At 37.7% G+C, this 17,649-nt stretch overlaps 1 protein-coding gene across 8 annotated transcripts in view; it reads right to left on the bottom strand.

The window, feature by feature from the left end:
* Positions 1–14,757: 14,757 nt before the first annotated feature.
* The window catches only part of LOC108719991 (trafficking kinesin-binding protein 1), a 132,845-nt gene continuing 129,953 nt past the window's right edge, over positions 14,758–17,649 (bottom strand). For 6 of the 8 annotated variants that reach the window (XM_018269344.2, XM_041567552.1, XM_041567549.1 and 3 more), the window contains one exon: positions 14,758–16,628. In XM_018269344.2, the coding sequence (XP_018124833.1) occupies positions 15,851–16,628 (778 nt within the window). In that variant the 3' untranslated portion in view covers positions 14,758–15,850. The remainder of the gene's footprint in view (positions 16,629–17,649) is intronic. The other 2 variants (XM_041567554.1, XM_041567553.1) reach the window with 1 other exon arrangement.

The raw sequence follows: 17,649 nt of genomic DNA, 5'->3' as shown, positions 1-17,649 counted from the left end.
AGCTTGAAAGATACAACACTTGTCATTACAGAAGATATTCCTTTTGCTTTTAGAAATTTTGTTTGAAAAATCCATAAACCGTTGTGTGCAGGAATAAGGTTAAAGTCAGTAATGAACAAATGAATTTAAAGCAGAAGTAGGGGCTGCATGTTGTATATGTCACAGTAGGATTAGGCCTCTCATGCTCTATGTACATCTGTCAGGAAATGTCTCTCTCTTCTCTTGTTTCAACCATGTATTTAGAAGAGGTTATAGGGACGCTGCTTCTCTTTGGGAGATACTCTTTGGTAGTTCATACATAGAGATTAGTCAAAGACTAATGCTTAAAATATGGAAACTTCAGAGTACTGTGTGTGATGTGAGGTCTCCATTCTTCAGAAGGCAATACACCTCCCTGTCCAATAGATGTCACATGTGCATTAGTGTACAATTGCAATTGTCTGAGAACCCTTTTGTCTCCAGGATATAGGACTGCCCCTGTACTCTTGGAGTAACATTTCCCAAACTCCCAAGTCTTGCCTCATGTCATGTCCCTGGTTACTCTTCTCCTCGTATGCTGCTGTGTCACCCTGGCCACATCTGTCTCCAAGCACTGATCATTTCTTTGGTGTCACTTTTGTGCCCTTATTACAATTCACAATGAGACATGTCCCTTGGGCCTGCAAATAAACAATTATCAAACTATTGAACATTTTGTGAACTTGAATACTATTCTAGTATTGGCTTTGGCCATTTGAACTTGACTGAATGCCTTTTTAGCCTTTCAAGCTTTACTCATTTTTCTTGTGGTGGCTCACTAACAGATACAGACAAACTCAAAGGTCCACCTCTGAAGAAGGAAATAGGTTGCTTGTCAACTACTCTTTCAACTATTTCCTTCTTCAGAGGTGGACACCTTTGAGTTTGTCTGTATCTGTTAGTGAGCCACCACAAGAAAAAAGAGTAAAGCTTGTCAACTACTCCTTCAACTGTTTATTCCCTTGAAGCTTACCAATGTGCACCCTCTTCTCTCTCAGCTCATTTGATTTAAATTGTTTTTAAGCATCTGTCTTCACCATCGAAATACTTATTCCAGTACAAAGCCTGGCATTACCCCTCACCCCACTGCCCCTGCCAGTGGGTCAGCAAATCTCAAGCCCTTGGAGCCTCTTTGAAATACTGCTGTATTAGGCCCATGAGTAGAGGCCACTGATTAAGAGGTTCTCTAGGGGCTGCTATCTCACGAGGCAGCAGCCCTGATGATGCTCACTCACTAATTCATGCTTACTTAGTATTTGTGGTACCCATGATAATTATATTGATGCCCTACAAGCTGAAGATACTTTCCTAATTAGTCCAATATATTAAAACCACACATATATAAATACTAGCCACGTGCTCCAAAGGAATTTTGCAATCAGTGTGTATGATGCAATCAGTGTGTATTTATCAAGGTGCTAGCGATACCAGTTCAAAACATCGGTCACAACATTGGTGATATGCTATATAATACAGACTTGGCCAGAAGACGGGATGTCACTTCATAGTCTCTAACCCTTTGCTTTGGATGGCTGGGAATGCCAGAGTGTTTCTGTTTCTGAACCCAAACCTTGTGTTGGTGTTTTGGTGTTATGAATGTCAGCATCACTCAATAGATGTTTACTTACTTCATCATAAAATTAAAGCTAATACCTTTATCTGACATGACCTATCCTTCATAAAGCCATGCTGATTACATTTTATACCATTCTTCAGAACACACTTACAAATGTGATCCTTTCGCAAATCTTTAAATAACCTTTCAACAGCATATTTACAGGCTTTCCAGGTTGAGATCATAATCAATTTTAAAATATTGGAATTGCATGAACTCTCCTCCAGTTAATAGGTGCCAAACCATATGAAAAGGAGTTTAAAAACACAACAAAAAAAATGGCCTGGCCAACTTGACTAAGATCTCGATCAGGCCTTGGATCCTTGTTCAATTCCAATTAATTTTGTTTAAATATCAAAGAACCATATCATGTGTCATCCACTAACTACTTGTTTGAGCAGAGCCATTTTACCTTTACAGAATTGGTCCTGTACCTTCTCAATCGTAAACACTGAGGAAAATAACTGAGCACATTTGATTTTTCAAAGTCACCTGTAACAATTAAGTTGTTTATGACACTCCACTGGATGGCAGACAGAGAGAGAGGGAGAGAGAGAGAGAGTGCCAAGTAGTTATGGGAACACAACGAAAGAATAAAATGCTACTGGTGTTCAGTTTGTGTAAGTGTAAGGTAATGCTTTCAATCTATCAGCTGATCTTACTGGCATGTATAGATTTAATGGAAAGATCCTAGAGGTTTATGACATGATTCAGCTATAAGCAGGGGGTTGACCATCCTCAGTCCAGTAACTACTGTGTTTTTATTAAGTCAGCTGGCCAAAAAACTGGTATTGGACATGCATTGGAATTCATAATTCATATAATAACTGTGTAAATGGGGTGCAGTTGTTACCAGAACATTTTTGCCTTGGTACTGATACACATGCTTCCTCTAGAATTTGTATCTGGCCATTTAAAACAAAGGCTTCTCTACCAAATCCATTTAGCCAGACAGTTTGAGCCCCTATTAGAGAACTGGAACATGTTACACTGGCACCACAGGGCCTTTTGTGTTACCTGTTTTGTTTTGTGAAAAAGACCCCATTCTAGCCACACTGTTCTACAAATATTTCTGTGCCAAACTATAGAAGGCAGTGACCATGTGATAATATCCCACTACAGGTGTGGGACCTGTTATCCAAAATGCTTGGGACCAGGGGCTTTCTGTATAACGGATCTTTCCATAATTTGGATCTCAAAACCTTAAGTCTACTAGAAAATCATGTAAACATAATATAATGTTAATAATAATTAAATAACCCCAATAGGCTGGTTTTGTTTCCAATAAGGATTAATTATATCTTAGTTTGGATCAAGTACAAGGTACTATTTTATTACTACAGAATTTTTTGGATTAATTGGATAAAATGGAGCCAATGGGAGAGAGGCTTTCAGTAATTCAGAGCTTTCTAGATAATGGGCTGTCGGATAACGGATCCCATACCTGTATTAAACCTTTCCTTTTCATTGTTCGTTTTTCATGGGTTGTTTTTTTTGCACTTGCACAAAACAGAGTATTTTTATTTCCCTAGGAAAGTAAAAGGCTAACTTGTTTGCAAAATGCTCATAAAAATACAAAGCCTGCAAAAGTGCTCTTAAAGCGGCACTGCCTACAGAAAGTTCCAGAAGGCATAATAACTATTTGATAAAAACATTTAACTCACCTGACTAGCATTAACATTCTTGGCCTCTATATTGTTTCAGATCATTTATTTTCTGTACACTGCAGTGAAACCCCATGAGCTTTACTATTTTAAACAACACTTAAAAGAACTGCATTTGCAATAAATATTTATATTTCAATAATATTTTCTTACTTATTTGTAGTTTTGAAATTTAAATTCCTTAACTAGTATCTCTGATACCAGGCATGACTATGTCCCTTGACAATTGCAGGCTTTGAAATCTCAAATGTATATTCCATATTTAATATGAAGAAGAGCTGTAGCTTCCATTCTCCTGTGCCTTAGGGACAGTTCCAGAATAGTTTAGAGACTCTGATAAATGAAAAATAAAAAAGAACAAAAAGTACAAAAGTTCATTAGGTGTAAAGAAGAGCAGCTTGTTTGCCATGTAGCTCTGTGGGAGGCTGTGACAAGAAGGTAGTTTGACTGGCACGGTTATCCCCCTGCACTTTGAAAAAAATCTAATGTTTTTGATGAGAAAGACTGAGCATAGGACTGCACACTTACAAAATGTCAGATCACACCACAATGTATCTTCAAGACACAAATTTAAATTTTCTAGATCTGCACAAACAACGACAAAAAAGGCAGGCTTCAATGCATGCTCAGATTCAAGCTGAGATTGCTTGCAAAAAAGTATATATACAGATATGTGACTTGTTATCCAGAATGCTCGGGACCTGGGATTTTCCGGATAAAGGAGCTTTCTGTATTTTGGATCTTCATACCTTGTCTACTAGAAAATCATGTAAACATTAAATAAACCCAATAGACTGGTTTTGCTTCCAATAAGGATTCAGTAACATAACTAGAGGGCGGCGGTCCCTGGCACCCCTCCGAACGCCCGGAATCAGCCCGGATCTCCGCCGGAGTCAGTGGCGCGCGAGCTGCCAGGGGGCCCTGAGGGGGTGTGGGCCCTGGCCCAATTGCACCCCATGCTCCCCCGGTAGTTACGCCACTGTAAGGATTGATTGGTTTGAATCAAGCACAAAGTACTGTTTATTATTACAGAGAAAAAGGAAATCCTTTTAAAAAATTTGGATTAATTAGATAAAATGGAGCCTATGGGAGAAGGCCTTTCCGTAATTCAGAGCTTTCTGGATAAAGGGTTTCCGGATAATGGAAAATAAAAAAAACCTCTGGTTGGGACACATGCAGGTGAAAAAGAGAAAGCCTGTGCCCTGCATAGACTTTATTTATAAATTATTATTATTATTAATATTTATATTGTTCAATTGCATCCTTGATTAATGTGGTTAAGGGATGTTATCTTTTTAAAATTAAAATAATGCTGAACAAACCTTTACGTAAATTATTGTTCTCAAAACCAAAAATTTATTAATTTCATAGTTTAAAACAATGCATATTCAGTACAGAAAATGCAAACAATTCAATGCTGCCTGATAAAATATCTTATAGGCATGATCTGCTACAAGGATTTTCTATTACATCAAACTTGCAAAAAAACAGAAATGGTACCCAAATGTCAAGGTTTAGAAATCCTCTTAAGCAATATCACAATCTTTAACATTGTCTCCTGACTCCTGGAGCATTGTACTGGTATTCACACATAAATTTGGTTATCATAATTCCCTGACTTCTTGTATTAGTTATTATTATCCTTTATTTATTTTATTAATGCTCTTTACAGATCAGTTTGTCATTCACATAGAAACAAAGAACAATCTGAGAATCAATACAATGACATCTCTACAGAATAAAGGAAGGACAGGGGAAAGGGGCATGCCAAAATTATATAAAATTAAATATTGTATGAGCAGAGTTTCCAGAAAACTAGATACATGCAGGACTCATGCTATTTCAATTTGTTATTAAAGGGGGAGCTCTCAACTTACAAGTAAAAGAAGAAACCAAATGCAGTTTAAAGGAGACATTGTGTAAAAAATAAAAACATACCAGTGCATTATACTCAATTAGATATAGAAGAATTGTGCTTAAAAAAGTAGTGTTTCAGGCTGATCTATTGAATCTTTCTGCAAAAAAACTTACTAATCCCTCTCTTGTCTTCCACTTCCTGCTCCCTGAATTCCCAGGCTGTGCAGGGGAGCTGTGGTGTTTATACAAATGGCCTGCAGGTGTCAATGTGCACATGAGTTATACTGTGTATACATAGTACTATCAATACTTAAGAGTGATAGAGTTGGAAGTTACTTTTGTGTAATGGCTGCACGAGTCTGCTAATAAAGCACTGTTATACTCTACTAATCCTCGGCTACCAAAACTTTACTGGAGCCATCAGCTCTCCGATCACTGCACTGTAGGACAGGAACCAATCAGCAGCTAGCAGGACCTGATAGGGAACTGAAGCCTGTCTGTGATTGTGTGACTGCATGGCTGTGATTGGCTGTCCCCCTACTGTGCTTCTGGCAGGGACCGTTTGGACAAGCCCACCCCTCATTTGAAACACAGACAGGGGCCAGTGAACTATAGGGAGCTCTGATAAAGGGGCTATTTTTACAGATATTTATTTTTAGCACCATGTAAAAGCAACACCATATATTACTTATAATTGCCTACAAAATTAGGGGTTTTCCATTTATCCTATATGTCTCCTTTAACCAGAAATTGAGTTTCCTATGATTAATTTCAAATGGGAATGGAGTTTACTTCATACCATGAAAACTAGTTTTTTTTTTTTAAAAAAAAAACATAAGCCTATTAAGACAGAAACAGCTCAGTGATCTGCAGATCTCTTGGGGCTCATTTATACTGAAATCTATTAGGAAAGTTTGGGAAATAAAATATAATATTTTATAAAAATGAATGCTGTAGAGCAGTATACAGTGATTAAAGCTAGGCAGCTACCTTCTCTGGGAAATGCTGTGTCAAAAGTATAATTAATCCACTGCTACTGGCTGTAATGATGCTTTTTGTTCTAAAACATTGGCACTCGCATATACATGTACTTTATTGATGAAAAAGGGCTGACAAGATGCAACCAGATGTGAAGGAGTATTTGTTGTCTTTTCAACAAAGCAGTTATATAAGTATAGACCCTTTTGACACAAACCTAAAAAGGTGCATAAACAACTGCCAAATATAAATATACAGTACATTTTACACATACCTACCAGACTCCATAGATTGAAAATAAATCATGATATTCTCTCTCGTCTTTGGGAACAGCTCCCTATGTCCTTTATTTTGTAATGCAACCCTAACCCTCCCCTTTTTACATTATGAAGAAGTAGATTGTGGGACATTTAATATTATACACATTTTTTTATTTAGTTAAAAAAAATCTATACAAAAAAATCTTCAAACAATTGTGAATTTGTCATTTAATGATACCTACAAGACCTTATTTATATATAGGCACACAAAGGCTTGAGCCTAGAATGGCAGCTTTAAAAGGAGTGGCCCATGGGCGCCTATATAACAAATTAAATTTTTTTATAAAATAAGAAACTCCCCAGTGGCCACAGGCACTTGTGGGCAAATCATGAGGTGTAGGAGCGCACTTCTTGCGATTGTTGGCAGAAGTGGCGTCAGACGGTGTGCGTGTGACATCACACGTACATCACTTCTGTAACAGGGGGTGCTGGACCTAAATACAGTGCTGGATACGGCTACCTTCTGGGTAGCCTGGAAAAGCAAGGGTCCTTAAACAGCCTGGTCCAAAGTCATACCTCCCAACTGCCCTTTTTTCACAGGACACCGAATTTGACAGCTCAACTCACAGTCCTGGATTGTTATTCAAAAATGTCCTGACTTTTTCTTTGATCTTCTGCACTGAACAGCCAGGAAAAGATTCAGAGTTTCTAAAACTTAATTGGCTTTTTGGAGAGAGCCCAGAATAAGTGGCAGGTGCACATTTGTAACAATTTAATATAAGCAATTATTTTTGTCCCTCTTTCTATTTTCAAAATGTTGGAGGTATGCAAAGTAAAGATTTATAATGAGAGTGAGTTCAAAACATTCTATTTTACTAAAACATGTAAATCAGATCCATATAAGAACAAATACAAAGAATGTTGATAAAGAACAAAGCAATACAGTTACACTATGCATTAACCCTTGTGCTACACCATATATACGGTGAGAGTTCCAGAATGCTTGTTGGGTACACTTTATGTTGGTGGACACTTATCTATAATCCACGGTGTTACATCCATGAAATCCAGCATTGTGGTGCATTCTATGTTTCACCATGTGGATCTTCCAAATCACTTTGCACTCACTGAAGCCATGCAAGCGCTGAATGCAGACAGAATGCAACTTGAAGCATTTCACCGGCCTTTGGTACTTGCCCCCTAAATATTAGGTTTGTGGACCTTCACATTGTTCAAAAGGTACAGGATTTGGAACGTAAAAAATGCATAATCTTACTTACCCATTGTAATATATATTAATATATAAAGGAGACACTCAATCTGCTCAGCATTTTCTCACATTATGTATTTGCCACTGAACTATGTTTGTATGGGCAGTCTACTGTATTAAGCACAGTTAAAGGGGTTGTTCACCATTGAGTTAACTATTAGTATGATGAAAAGAGTGATATTCTAAGACAATTTGCAATTGGTTTTAGTTTTTTATTATTTAAGATTTTTTAGTTATTTAGCTTTTTATTTGAATTTGCTTTTTAGATGGGGTCAGCAATGCCCATTTGAAAGCTGAAAAGATTCAGAAGAAAAAGGCAAGTAATTGTAAAATTATAAAAAATAATGAAAACCAATGGGAAAGTTTCTTAGAATTGGCCATTCTATTACATACTAAAAGTTTACTCAAAGGTGAAAGCTACAGAAGCGGTTTATTGCCAATATATTAGACACAATATTACAAGCTATAAGACTATATTTATTCTGTATAATACTTTACCATACCCGAGTAAACAGCTCTAGAAGCTCTCTTTGTTTATTTACAATAGCAGCTGCCATATTTGTTTGGTGTGACATCACTTCCTGACCGAGTCTCTCCCTGTTCACTCATGGCTCAGATTACAGCAGGGAGGTGAAAAGGGAGGAGGAGAGAAGCAAACTGAGCATGATCAAGCCCTGCCCTGGAGGTTTATGCTGAAAACAGGAAGTCTGATACAGAAGCCCATGTGTACACAATAGAAGGAAAGAAATGATGTGTTTCTTTTAACAAAGGACTCAGAGCAGCATTACTTTGAGGGTTTAATGGTGTATTTATATAGACCTTTGTCATGAAGCTGACTTAATTTTAACCTTTTTCCTTTACGGAAAACAAATATTAGAATGCACCATACCTTTAAGGAGCTTACTGAAGGAATACAGGAAGCAGCAGACAACTATACAGAAATAGAATAAATATAAGATTACATATTTCCGACACAAGAGCTATTGATTTAGATAATTGTCAGATAATAATACGTTACCCAGAACTCAGTTAATTATTAGTCCTGCGCTGATGAAGTTTATTATGATTAAATGAAGTAAAAACATTGCTGTTAGTCTGATATTCTCTCATCTGTCTTCATTGCAATTATTTTTCCTCCCACATCTTGTTGTCATTAACGGAAAGAATTTAAAAAAGTAGTATTCCACAATTAATGCAGCAGTACATTATCTTCAAGAACAAATTAAAGCTTCATTTCTATCAAATTAGATCCAGTTAAATATGTAATTATAGTTATACATCTACTAAAATATACGATTTATAGCAAATTGAAAGGGAATTATAGAAAGAGAAAAAAAAGAGTAAAAGGCTTGTTCTGCACCTTACAACCCCTTTGTAGCAGCTCAAGTAAAAATCTTTATTCTTCACGATTTTGCACTGAAGGCCATTCTCTGCTTGTACTGTACTATAAGTTGAGGTAAGTACTAATTGTATAGCGCTCATTAGAAGTTTACAGTTTGGACATCCGTGCCAAACCCTGCAGCACTTGCAGCCTACCAGAGCCTCAACTATATAGCACAAACCCCAAGCGTTCACTGCAAAGCGGATTTACAAGTATAGATCCCTTGTCCAGAAACACGTTAAAATAATGTCCTTTTCTTCAGTAGTAAAAAAAAACCAGTTCATTTTATCTTACTAAGATGTATAAACCACACTGGTGGCAAAAAATCCTATTGGATTTATTTAATGCTTAAATGATTTTCAGCAGACTTGAGGTATGGAGAGCCAAATTATGTAAAGATCCCTTATCCAGAAAATCCCAAGTCCTACAAAATCTAGATAATAGCTACCATAGCTGTTTTACATCCACGTTTTGGATATGCAAGTGAAATAGAAGAACTGTGAAGTTTCCCTGTGCCAAAACTGTTATTTTATATAATGAAAATATAATGTAGTGTAGCATTGCACTGGTAAAACTGGAGTATTTGTTTCAGAAACATATTTCAGTTTATATAAACAAGCTGCTGTGTGGCCATAGAGGCAGCCATTCAAGCTGGAAACAGGGAGAAAAGGCAAAGGATACACAGCAGATAACGGATAAGTTCTGCAATATACAATGGAATTTTCAGAACGTATCTGCTATTTACGGAGTATCCTGTGCTTGAATGGCTGCCCCCATGACTAATCAGCAGCTTGTTAATATAAACTATAGTTGTGTTTCTTAAGTAAACACAACAGTTTACCAGTGCAGGGCAACAGTACATTATATTTTCATTCCTTAAAAACACTTTCATATTTTGGTTTTATTGTTCCTTTAATTAAGTGCAGACTTCAGTCATATAGCAAGAGTATTTTGGTTGGTGTGTCTGAAGCACTCCCATAGCTTGGTAGAGAAGAAACAACCTTTTAGTGAGCTGATGGCTCAGCTCTGCTTCATTTGTTTCAGTGAGTCTGTATCAACAGAAGCACACTTAAATGCTGGACTCTGTATAGGATTCAGGAATATGTACAGACCTGTATCGAAAACTCATATCAATAAACTCCTGCACTGAAGTGAAACACACAGAAATTCACCAAAATGGCTAAGGCATAACAAATGGTGTATGTAAAGGCCCTTAGAATTAGTTTGCAAAAACGTCTTTATCTTACTCTGAGTGACAGTGTTTTTATTTTTATATAAAATCAGTTTTCACTATGTAGAGTGAAAAAGTAATTTCTGAGCAGGTGGATATAGCCAAGTTTCTCTGTGATGATTTTAGGAGCACTGCTGCCATCTGCTGTCAGATCAGCAAAATTTGTTTCACACAGGCAAAAAGGCAAGTCCAGAAAGACAAATTGGGTAATAAATGTAAAACATATTAATTAACTGGAATGGAAAATTGGTATTCCCCATGTGAGTACAGTAATAAGGTGTACATAAATAAGCACAGTAACACCAACAGCACAAATAAAGCAACATCTGATGCATGTTATTTTAGGGGTCACCAGTGCCTGGATTTGTGATCAGGCAACAAAGGCCTGGGCCCAGGGAAACAAGATTTTAGGGGCAGCATGCTGCCCAGTTGGATTCTAAGGAGTGTACCCTAGTACACATAATCCCCAGTGCACCAGCGCTTTTGCATGTACTGGCGGTACTCACACACGGGCGCTGGGACCCTGGTACATTCTTGTTTTTTTTAAAATTTTTTCAATACGTCTCCTTTAAGTGGAAGTCACTTATCCCAGCAAGCTATAAAAATCTGATAACTCTGTGCTGCTACAATGTTTTTACCATTATAGTTATTATTTAAAGGGCTTGTTCACTAAAACAACTTTTATTGTGATGTCAAGAGTGATATTCAGACAATTTGCAAATGGTTTTTATTTTTTATGTGTTGTGTTTTCATGAGTTATTTAGCTTTTTATTCAGCAGCTCTCCAGTTTGCAATTTTTTGTACTGGCAAAACCCACCTACCTGACAATTGGTCATTTGTTTAATACATACAAGTGCAGTGACCAAAAATGTTGGTACTGTGCTTGTGTTCATAGGGGGCTCCATATAAATGACTTGATGGCAGCCCTGCCCAACACTAAAGTTATTGTTAACGGGAGACCATCATTGCTATGAAAAAAAGAAACACTAACAAATGTAGTGAACGTGTGATAAACCTGTTTCACAAATAGTCTTAACTACATAAACAGTTAATAAAAACATGTTAAATAATTTATTTGCAGGCTCTCCAATGCAACTTTTGGTCTGTTTGGCCCTGGGCAAAGAGCGAAATGATGGGCCCCACGAGCCTGCCGCGCAAAGGACATGCCCACTTTTTGGCCACACCCCCGTAAACACCCCCATTTTACCTAAACACAAACCAGATGTAGATCCCTAAGTAAAATGGATAACGGCATATTAACCCAAGGCATACAGTATGACTACTACATAAAATTGATAATCATTTTATTAACCTGAGCTGTACCAGTATAATCACTGTAGAAATCATTGAAAAATGTCCAATAAACTATCCATTAACGTTAAACATGTCGGACCACTTTGGGAGACACTCCTGCTAATAAACCACTCTCCATGTTACAGATACACATCAGTGAATATAGAAAATATAAATATATAAATGAACAGAGTGGCAATTCCATGTATTCCTCATAAGGATGGCACAGGGATTGTTTCATGTATAAACACCCCAGAACTCATATAAGGATGGCACACAGATTATTTCATGCATAAACACCCCCAGAACTCATATACGGATTGTACACAGATTATTTCATGCATAAATACCCCCAAAACACATAAGGATGGCACACAGATTATTTCATGCATAAACACCCCCAGAATTCATAAGGATGGCACACAGATTATTTCATGCATAAATACCCCCAAAAGGCATATAAGGATGGCACAGAGATTATTTCATGCATAAATACACCCAGAATTCATATAAGTATGGCACAGAGATTATTTCATGCATAAACACCCCAGAACTCATATAAGGATGGCACACAGATTATTTCATGCATAAATACCCCCAAAACACATATAAGGATGGCACACAGATTATTTCATGCATAAATACCCCCAGAACTCATATAAGGATGGCGCAGAGATTATTACATGCATAAACACCACCAGAAGTCTGGAAGATCATATATTTTACTGGCAGTGGCAGCAGGCCAGTAATCAGTTCCATTCCATCCGATCCCGCCCCCCCCCCCTCCATGGGGATCCCAACATTTGGCAACTATCCCTTATGTAAGCAACAAAAATATATAGCATTACAGCAAACAAATGTATTATTTTACATACCTACTACCCACCCTTAGCTCTGAGTTGAGGAGTTAGTGGTGATACACTGACAAAGGCAAGCAAGGCAAGGTGGGCGGCGCCGCGGCGGGTGGCTTCTGACCAGACAGCCAGGCCTGGAATTGTGCGCTTTATTTGACGCGTCAGAGAGGATTTCCAGCGCAGGGGGATCTACCCTTGGTGCGGATGGCTGGGATGGTGGTGTTGGCGGCATGGCGAGGCGGGATAGAGAGGCAGCAGAGGCTGGGCCCTGAACAAAGGTGGGTCCTGGGCAGATGCCCCTTTATTAAAGCGGCCCTGCATGCGGTGAGTCAATGACAGATTTACCTGCTCTGTTCGGCTGAATCAATCAAATCAGCAATTACCACTGTACCACTGACAAACACAAGGACGGCCCCTTCGTAATAAAGAATTACTAAGACCCACTAATGCATGCCACTATACACAAGCCATCCCAAAACAAAAAACTTCAGTCATCTCTAAGGTTAAAGGAGAATGAAAGCTTCCAAGGCAGTTTATTGCCAATAGATTAGCCACAACAGTGCAATTTAGAACGCCATTTTGATTCTTAAGAATGTTTTTCCATACCCGAGTAAACAGCTCTAGACACTGTCTCTGTTTGTTTAGGATAGCTTCCATATTAGCTTGCTGTGACATCACTTCCTGTCGGAGTCTCTCCCTGCTCACTCATAGCTCTGGGCTCAGATTACAGTAGGGAACGGAGGAGGAAGGGGGAGAAGAGCAAACTGAGCATGCTCAAGCACAAGCCCTGGAAGTTTAACTGAAAACAATAAGTCTGATACAGAAGCCCATGTGTACACAATTGAAGGAAAGAAATGTGGTGTTTCTTTTGACAAAGGACTCAGAGTAGCATTACTTTGAGGGTTTATTAGTGCATTTATATAGACCACGTTCTGATAAACCGTTCCTTCTCCTTTAAGAAAAGATATTTGTAGGAATCAAACAATGAAATGGGCAACTTTGTATTCTAAATGGAAATTTCACAAACATTTAGTTAAATTTGGAACAAAATGTCTGTCATTCTACCAATTCCAATAAGATTTATAACTCCAGTTTCAGTTTACTCCACTTTTGCAAATCCCCCACTGGGCTGATTTATCTGGCTTTAATTTGGAATCCCTGACAATGGCCATGGCATTCCCTCGAGTAAAGAAATTTAAAAGCAGTTTTTATTGGTACTGATATTTATTGTTGGCGAGGCAAAAGGCGTAAGCTTTTTGTTCATTTTAGTTTCTGCAAAACAAATGTTGACAGAGGAGTCCAACAGTCGTCACCATTAGATTTCGAGCAAAAGGTTAAAGATACAGTAAGATGAAAATAAAACAAATGTATTTGATGTGCAATAGGCGTCCATTAGGCAAAGTTAATAAGCTGATGAGGAAAATCTTGCTCTGGCCTGCAAGCAGAAACCACCAGAACAAAAACAGGAGCAGAAAGAACCATTCATGCAAGTTATACTGTTTTGAACCAATGGAGTTTGCACAAGTAAATGGATATTATAAACAGATTACTGAGCAGTAAGAATGTTGTTTAAAAAATGCCCTAACTACCCAAAATATTACATTTAAAGTATTATCCATGCCTGGAGTGAACAACTGAATGAACAACAAACTGTCCATTAAACAGTTATTGCAGCATCAGGCAAGCTTCAGGGCTTTAAACATGCAATTTGTATAGGATTGTTTGTGCTGCTTCTTGCCTCAAGATATTTCCCCATAGTTTGTAAAACGGTCACCAAGCTACAACGTGACCTATAAAGGCTGACATGTAGGACTTTATATTTTTAAAGGAGAAGGAAAGCTCCAAGACGGTTTATTGTCAACAGATTAGCCTCAATAGTGCAAGCTAGAATGCTATATTTATTCTGCAAAATGCTTTACCATACCTGAGTAAACAGCTCTAGACACTGTCTCTGTTTGTTTAGGATAGAAGCTGCCATATAAGCTTGGTGTGACATCACTTCCTGCCTGAGTCTCTCCCTGCTCACTTACAGCTCTGAGCTCAGATTACAGCAGGGATGGTAGGAGGGAGGGGGAGAGGAGCACACTGAGCATGCTCAAGCCCTGCCCTGGAGGTTTAAGCTGAAAACAGGAAGTCTGATACAGAAGCCCATGTGTACACAATAGAAGGAAAGAAATGCTGTGTTTCTTTTAACAGAGGACTCAGAGCAGCATTACTTTGAGTGTTTACTGGTGTATTTATATAGACCATTCTGATAAAGCTTACTTAATTTTAGCCTTTCCTTCTCCTTTAAGAAAACCTTTTACATTATTAGTTATTAAAAAAAAGAAAACAAGTAAATGTATAAATATTACCACTTTATTACGTCTGATGTGCATAAATGCAAACCTTTAAAATATTTTAAAACTTTATTGGCATATAAGAAAAGACAAGACCTTTATTGCACTCGTGTTTCCTCAAGGATAATCAAAATAGGCCCCAGTCTGTGGACATTCTGATGCTTCTTTATTAAAGGACAGTTTCCTATTTCCCAAAGAATAAATTCTATCCTAGATATCAAGTATGTCCCTGCTTGAAGCAGCACCAGTGGCAATATAGTGATTATCTTTATCCCTTTTCATTGCTGCATATTCAATCAGAAAAGCACCCACATTTCTGGTGAAATATAAAAAAAATTGCAAAGTAATCTTTCAACTATATTACTGAACTAAAATCCAAAAACCCTAAGCCCTACTACGTATTTGTGCTAATATTATAGCATGTGACTGTGTATTGAGCTTGATTGTAGCCCTATTTCTTGTGATGTGTCTGCAGCATAATAAATAAAATAAGATGCTATATTGTTATACCTGGCATTTGCTTTAGAATAACAGTGAGAACAAAGGTAAAGATATGTATTTAAAAACAACCCATTGACCTATATAAAGAAAAAGCAGAGTATTGCCTTTGAGACTGTGGCAAGCTGAGAATCTTTTCTGTTTCCTGTTAAATTCCAGATTTCCTTCTCCCTGAAATGACTAAAACCTTGGTTAGACCTCTAATATTGATAACAAAAACTACCATTCTTTGCTAAGGTTTAGAGGTTCCTTACATTCAGTGCATACAGTATCCTACCATCAACAGTTTAATATACATTATTAGCATGTCAAATATCTACAATAGAAGAGCCCCTTCTGCTTCCACAGTTTATCACTGGTACAGTGAAATATATTTAATTACAATAGATATCTATTATATATATGTACATATTTATACAAAGTGCAGTCCCAATAGCTCATGTAGGCACAAAGTTGATTTGTCAGCACAAAGTACAGGGATGAAGGGTGAGATTAGTATTAAAGAGTCAGAAAGGATAAGCACTAAGAGTAGCATACTATGCAAGGTTACTGCATTCTCAGCCTCTCTAATACATAGTACAGCAGATATTTCTCATTGCAAAGTAGTCTGTTTAGGTAACTTGGTTCCCAACAGTATGTCAGTTGTCAGTGTAGTTGGTCCCTTCATCTGCATGCTGGATCCAACCATGGTTGGGAAACTGCGGTTCCTTCGGATACCAGAATTCAGGTGAAGGGTGCCTATGGCACTTGTTACAGCAGGGTAGTTTAAAGGTAGGCTTTCAGGCATAAGACCTCCAGGAACATATGTCCTCACTGGCCCTTGGGTGCCCCTGTAGCATTCAGATAAAGCAGATGTTCCTGAGACTTTGGCAATTCCAAACTTCTTTACTTTATCCACAAGGTTAAGGTTGGAAACAGAAACATCTGTCTGGCATTCACTGCTCCTTATATTCTTCTTCTTCTTCTCCCTGACTTCCTTAAGGATGGAGCTGGCAGGTTTAGAAGCTAGGAAGTTATCATAGGGTGGGCTGGTGCATTTGAAGTCTAGAGATGGAGGGGAGGAATTTGGTGTCGGCATAGGCGAGTTTGGTGGGGTGGAGGCTATGATTGCCATTTTTGGAAGAGAATGGTTAATCAGAGAAACCTTTCCAGCCCCGTCCCAGGTTTGTGGGTTGTACATAGATGCAGAAATGCCCCTCTCTTTCAAAAGTCTTACCAGCCCTAAAGATGTGCTCATAGTGGTAGTTGATTCCCTAAGATTGGTGAACGATTCAGCCAAGCTCAGGCGCCGAGGCGTACAGGGTGTGCTCGCTGGCATTGACTTTAGATTATTCCAGTTACCACAAGCTGGAGTGGGCACTGCATTAAGGCTGGGGGAAAAAAAGAAAAGGAATCAGGGTGATATAGATGTATTCATTTCACAGGCATCTTTTCATATCAACTAATATATCCAGTAATTAGAGCCAAGATTAAGATATTTGGAGTAAGGTATTTTTTTTTTTTTTTTTGCATTATTTCTCTGGATCTTGGGATGGTCCTAGATGTATAGATGTTCTCTATACGTTGCTTAGGGAAGAAAACTAGAAATATTATGAGATAAAAAATCTTCATTGATTTAAAGTGATCACTGGCAGCTTCAGTGAGCAAATACAATCAAATCCCTAAATTAGATTCAAAATCTAAAATGCAAGTATTAGCTCATCGCAAAAAGAAACATTTTGCCAAGTCAGCCCTCTCTGTTTTCATAGGCCATAACAAGGGTTAGGTTTAAATATTTGTACTGCCTGTGGGTGCTGCTCAGCTCTGACATGTTAACGGGTGTTGCCATATTCTGATACCAGTTCCCTCTTCTTGATTACCAATTACTACATGATGCTTGGAACTCTCCCTAAATATTCAAGTTCTTTTGTTTTCCAAAAATGATGATGACCTATAAAAATAGCTTTTCTCTCACTAACTATAAAATCTAATTTGTATAATTTTCTCTCAAGAATCCTGTACTGCCCTAGTTCATAGATGGTGATAACATTTCATTCAGAGATACCACTTGGTAGAATCATTGCTATTTCTTACAATTATACATGTTTTCATGAAATATGTCTTAATAAAATTGTACATACAAAGCCGATACAAATGTTATAGGTTAAAATCACACAATTATTACATTTTTTATTTCCCAACTACTACAACTGTGGTTTCTTTTCATTGGGGATGCATTGAATACACAAAACAGGTATGGAACCTGTTATCCAGAATGACTGGGACTTTCCAGATAAGGGATTTTTCTGTCATTTGGATCTTCATACCTTAAGTCTACTAGTAAATCATGTAGACATTAAATAAACCCAATAGGCTGGTTCATCTTCCAATAAGGATTAATTATATCTTAGT

This window comes from Xenopus laevis, chromosome 6S (genome assembly GCF_017654675.1).
Source record: "Xenopus laevis strain J_2021 chromosome 6S, Xenopus_laevis_v10.1, whole genome shotgun sequence".
In the NCBI taxonomy this organism is placed as follows: Eukaryota; Metazoa; Chordata; class Amphibia; order Anura; family Pipidae; genus Xenopus; species Xenopus laevis.
This window is presented reverse-complemented; position numbering and strand designations above follow the sequence as displayed.